A 4199-nucleotide genomic window follows, 5' to 3' on the forward strand; every position below is an offset into this window, starting at 1 on the left:
GCTATGTAGAGTTTGAAATGTTTGTAATAAGAAGAGTTCTAAGTAAAAAAACAAGTAACAATAGTCTTTATACACATTTAGGAACTAGGACATTCCAAAGTTAAACTTAACTATATTATTATAGATTTAAAAATCCCTTTTGTTGAACCCATGTCATCCAATTAGATATTTTTGAATAACCAACTTGAGGATATAAGAAGTATGTTCTTTGGATGTTACGGGCTATCACTCATGAATTGTATATCTCAGAGCATACAAAAAGTATGATTGTTTTACAGAATCTCAAGAAAGAACTCAAGGTAAGAAAGACACTTCCAAGAATTATTCTTACACTAAGAAATTGAATTGTTCATATGTTTGAAATTCATTGTATATATGTATGTGTCTAGACCAAGTATAGTAAAAGCATATCCATTCACATGTATCGCATCAATTTTATTTCCTTCTATATGAGCCATGAACTTCTAAACATTGATTGTACCTATATTCCTACAATAGCCCCTTTTGGAGAGCTACAATTTCTTATGATCTAATTACTAATACTTAAGTATACTTTAATGTTCTCTTTCACTTAGAAAAACAAAAAAGAAAAATTTCAAAAAGTAAAAACTTGCATGCAACTATAAGTTTGGCTTTTGGTTATCTCATCTAATGAGCACACTCAAAATGAAGTATTTGTTAAAGAGAAAAGGGCTTACATGTTGTCATCATAAGACATGTGGAAGGGATACTTGGCTTCGTAGTGTACTCATTTAGTATATTAGAAACATCAAAACTTTGGTAATGAAATCTTATTGCATAAGAAATGAATCAGCACTAGGCGTTGAATGATTCAAAGGGTTGTAATATTACATACATTTTCAACTTTTTGAATGTTAGGCATCCCTATGTTGAAAATACTAAATACATGTTGGATTGAATCTGCAAGCTCACTTGCTGCATGAATTTGACACTCTTCTTTCACCTGAAATCCCAAAAGAGACTATTAAGATTCAAAACTTGATCACTCGCCTATTTATTATGAGAATTGACATTAATTTATGTCATATAGTGATATATCCTTGAGAGAAAACAAGTGGTTTTTAAAAGAAAATTGCACCATGATTACCTGGAGGTTGAATGAATATAGTACACTATCCTCAATTGTTGTGATGTTTAGGTGCATGACCTTCAAGTGAAGGCCTTCTATTGTTGATAACGTGTGTAATAGTTGCCTTGGTGTTCTTCGTGCTAGAACCTTCACCATAGCTGTTGATCCAATCATCTTTACTTGCACATTTGCAGCTGTGGAGTTTGAGTTTGCTACAAGCTCTTCAAAAGATCCATACATGCTTCCACATGTGAACTTAATATTTGGATGCGAGGAGCTTGGTAAATGATGCTGTCCAACCAACAATTCATCAACAAATGTTGATGCTTCTTGTTGGTTCGATAAGCGGGCTTCATAAAGTTGTCTTTGCTTTTGTACGTGCAATGCTTCCAAAACTTGTTCGAGCTCCTTGACGAACTCTATAGCACCCCCAATTATGGAAGCTTGGTCTCCCTGCACAATTAGTACGAAAGCATAAGCAAAATGTCCAAGCGTAAAGCACTTGATTGTGCAAACGATAGAGTGCTTGAACCAGCTAGAGAGCGTGGTGATGTCAACGTTGTCAATGACCTAAACAGAGGGATACATTGTAGCTGAAATTTGCACTAGCTCATTGTCATACTATGTACTACCATGCATAGTAACTATCGTCACAATGTATTGATATGTATGTTAGCGAAATCTTAGAACTATTTGGAACGCAGAAGGTGATATATTGTGATTAACCGCTTTCGAATGACCATTAGCAACCAATGGTTGGGAGCGAGTATCTATCTACGTATGCGTTCGAGCTGACAGTCATGAACTGTGCTACCTACGGCCTAATAGTTACGAGAAGGTGCGTGATTATGCATGGGTTGGCAATAAGAACAGAAGAGAAACTTAACGATAGTCAATGTATAATCAAGGGATAATCAGATGAGAATGATTATAATTACCCGTTGGATGTAGGAAGGGGGCATGAGGGAGCGTAGGACGTTGAGGTGCTCGTTCATCTGCTTGCGGCGGTTGCGCTCCACGGCGATGTGGGTCATCCGCTGGCTCTCCACTTCTTCCTGGTTCTTGCAGGCGCGCGCGCGCTTGCGCTTTCGCTTGGGTGGCGGGGGCGGCGCCGCCGCCGCAGGAACAGGGGCCTCCGCGGCCGAGAGCAGCTGCTGCGCCGAGGACGAGACGCTGCAGCTATAGCCAGTGTAGTTGAGGTGAGAGCAGCTGGTGCTGCCTTCCTCGGCGCTGTTGCGGCTGTTTACATGCCCGCCGCCAACTGCGGGTTCCACCCTCTTCACGGTTCCCGCATCGTTGCTTCCATCACCATGATTATTACCACTATCAGGATGCTCACGAAACATGTTATAGTTCTCATGGTGTTGGGTCCCCCATCCCATCGAATTATTTGTGTTTCCTGAGCTCGCCGACAGTGTCTCCTTCTTTGCTGCTGGTCCCGACTGCAGCTGCCGCCGGCTTTCCTCTTTCGCAAAGTCCGAGCTGGCTTCGGTGCTGCAGCAGCTCCCACACATCAGCTGAGCGACCAGCGCCTCCCCGTCCATCTTACGTAGAGGGTAATTACTGCATGATGAGCTCGAAGGCTTAGTGTGGTTATCAGCACCCTTCTGCTTTACCTGATGAGGAAAGCTGGGAGTGATACTTATAATGCTGGGTGGTTTAGTAAGCAAATTATGGTAAAGCAACTCCTGGATTAAGGAGCTGCGAGAATCAGAGCTAATGAAAGAAGGCTGATGATGACCAGCAGTAGAAGAGGAAGATGATGCTGTGGAGGAGAGCCCCTCCAAAGCCATGTGGAGGAGGGCTATGTTTGAAGCCGGCCCGGAGTAATCAAAGGGGTAGTTAGTTAAGTGATTAGGGCCACTAATTGGAGAAGCTAATTGCCTACGGAGATTATCATGATCTTCTTGGCCGAAGCAACCAACCTGCTTATGCAAAGGAGACCCATGCAGGACTTCTAACAGCATATTCCCCAAAATGGTCTGGCAGTGTTTGATAATCGATCGTGAGAATGGAGCTCACCCTCTCTCTCTTTCTCTCTGTCTGCTCTCTTCCTTGACCATAATGTGCTAGTCCTTCAATGCATTCTTTAAGAGAGACGCATCTTCCAAGTACATATTCATGCATACCACAGTGGCGCCCTCGCTCCCCTCTTCAAAAAGTATCACCAGTACAGGAAAGTCTAAGTGAGAGTGGTACTGCATCCCTCATGAATCATCCCAGAAATCATCATCACCTTCACTTGTGTGTAAAACTGTAAAACTCAGCCTCAGCTGGCTTGAAACTATACAATGCACAGAGAGAGAGAGAGAGAGAGAGAGAGAGAGAGAGAGAGAGAGAGTTTAGAAATTATGAAAGGGAATGTTAAGAAGGAAGACAGCCAAGGAAGAGGACTAGAATAACTGGAAAAGTTGGGAATGACATAGAGAATGTGACCATGTATCAACAGATGGTGGGCAGCTTGATATACTTGACCATGTTGGATGATATATACTCAGGTGGAGTCACATTGAAAGCTCTTAAGAAGCTCATGAGGAGACCTTCTGTGTCTGAGTAAGGTGGGGGCGTTTGTGGGGACACAGATGGTAGGCGATTATAAGAAGATAGAATTGAGACAAAGGGTTTGAAAAGACGATGAGGAGGAAGGAGAGAGACAGATTCTTGGGATTTACTGGCAGTGAGTTTGTAAGGGGAGGGGCGGGGGGTGCTTACTGCTTAGTGTAAGAAAGGGCCAAGAAAAAGGAGGGCAAATGAGTGAGAGAGAGAGAGAGAGCTACTAAAGCTTTGAGGCTATAGAGTAAGTGTGTGTGAAAGTACAAAGGAGAATCAATAGGAGTAATGAGGCGGTTAACAGGATGCAAAGAGAGAGAGAGAGAGAGAGAGAGAGAGAGAGAGAGGTCAGAAGAAAGGACATTGGCTTTGCAGTATGGATGATGGAATTTGGAAAAGACATCAACCATCTATGATCATAACCGCAAATCTCAAGAAATAATTTAGAAAATATGCACAAATTGCCTTTTACAGTCACCAAAAATGTCTATAAAAACTATATATACGTTAGAAAGATGAATGTACACATGAGGTTGATGTGTGGATGCATGATGAGCGA

General features: G+C 42.0%; 1 protein-coding gene across 1 annotated transcript; it reads right to left on the reverse strand.

Annotated features, from left to right (window-relative positions):
• Nucleotides 1-695: 695 nt before the first annotated feature.
• On the reverse strand, nt 696-3805 carry LOC148022181 (uncharacterized). The gene is made up of 3 exons (XM_087697814.1): nt 2029-3805; nt 1109-1543; nt 696-964 (listed from the first exon to the last, which is right to left on the reverse strand). Exons 1-3 carry the CDS (start codon nt 3055-3057, stop codon nt 833-835), a joined length of 1596 nt encoding a protein of 531 aa, XP_087553940.1. The 5' UTR covers nt 3058-3805; the 3' UTR covers nt 696-832.
• Nucleotides 3806-4199: the final 394 nt, after the last annotated feature.

This window comes from Lygodium microphyllum, chromosome 17 (genome assembly GCF_053477565.2).
Source record: "Lygodium microphyllum isolate KBCC chromosome 17, Lygodium_microphyllum_v1.1.10, whole genome shotgun sequence".
NCBI lineage: Eukaryota > Viridiplantae > Streptophyta > Polypodiopsida > Schizaeales > Lygodiaceae > Lygodium > Lygodium microphyllum.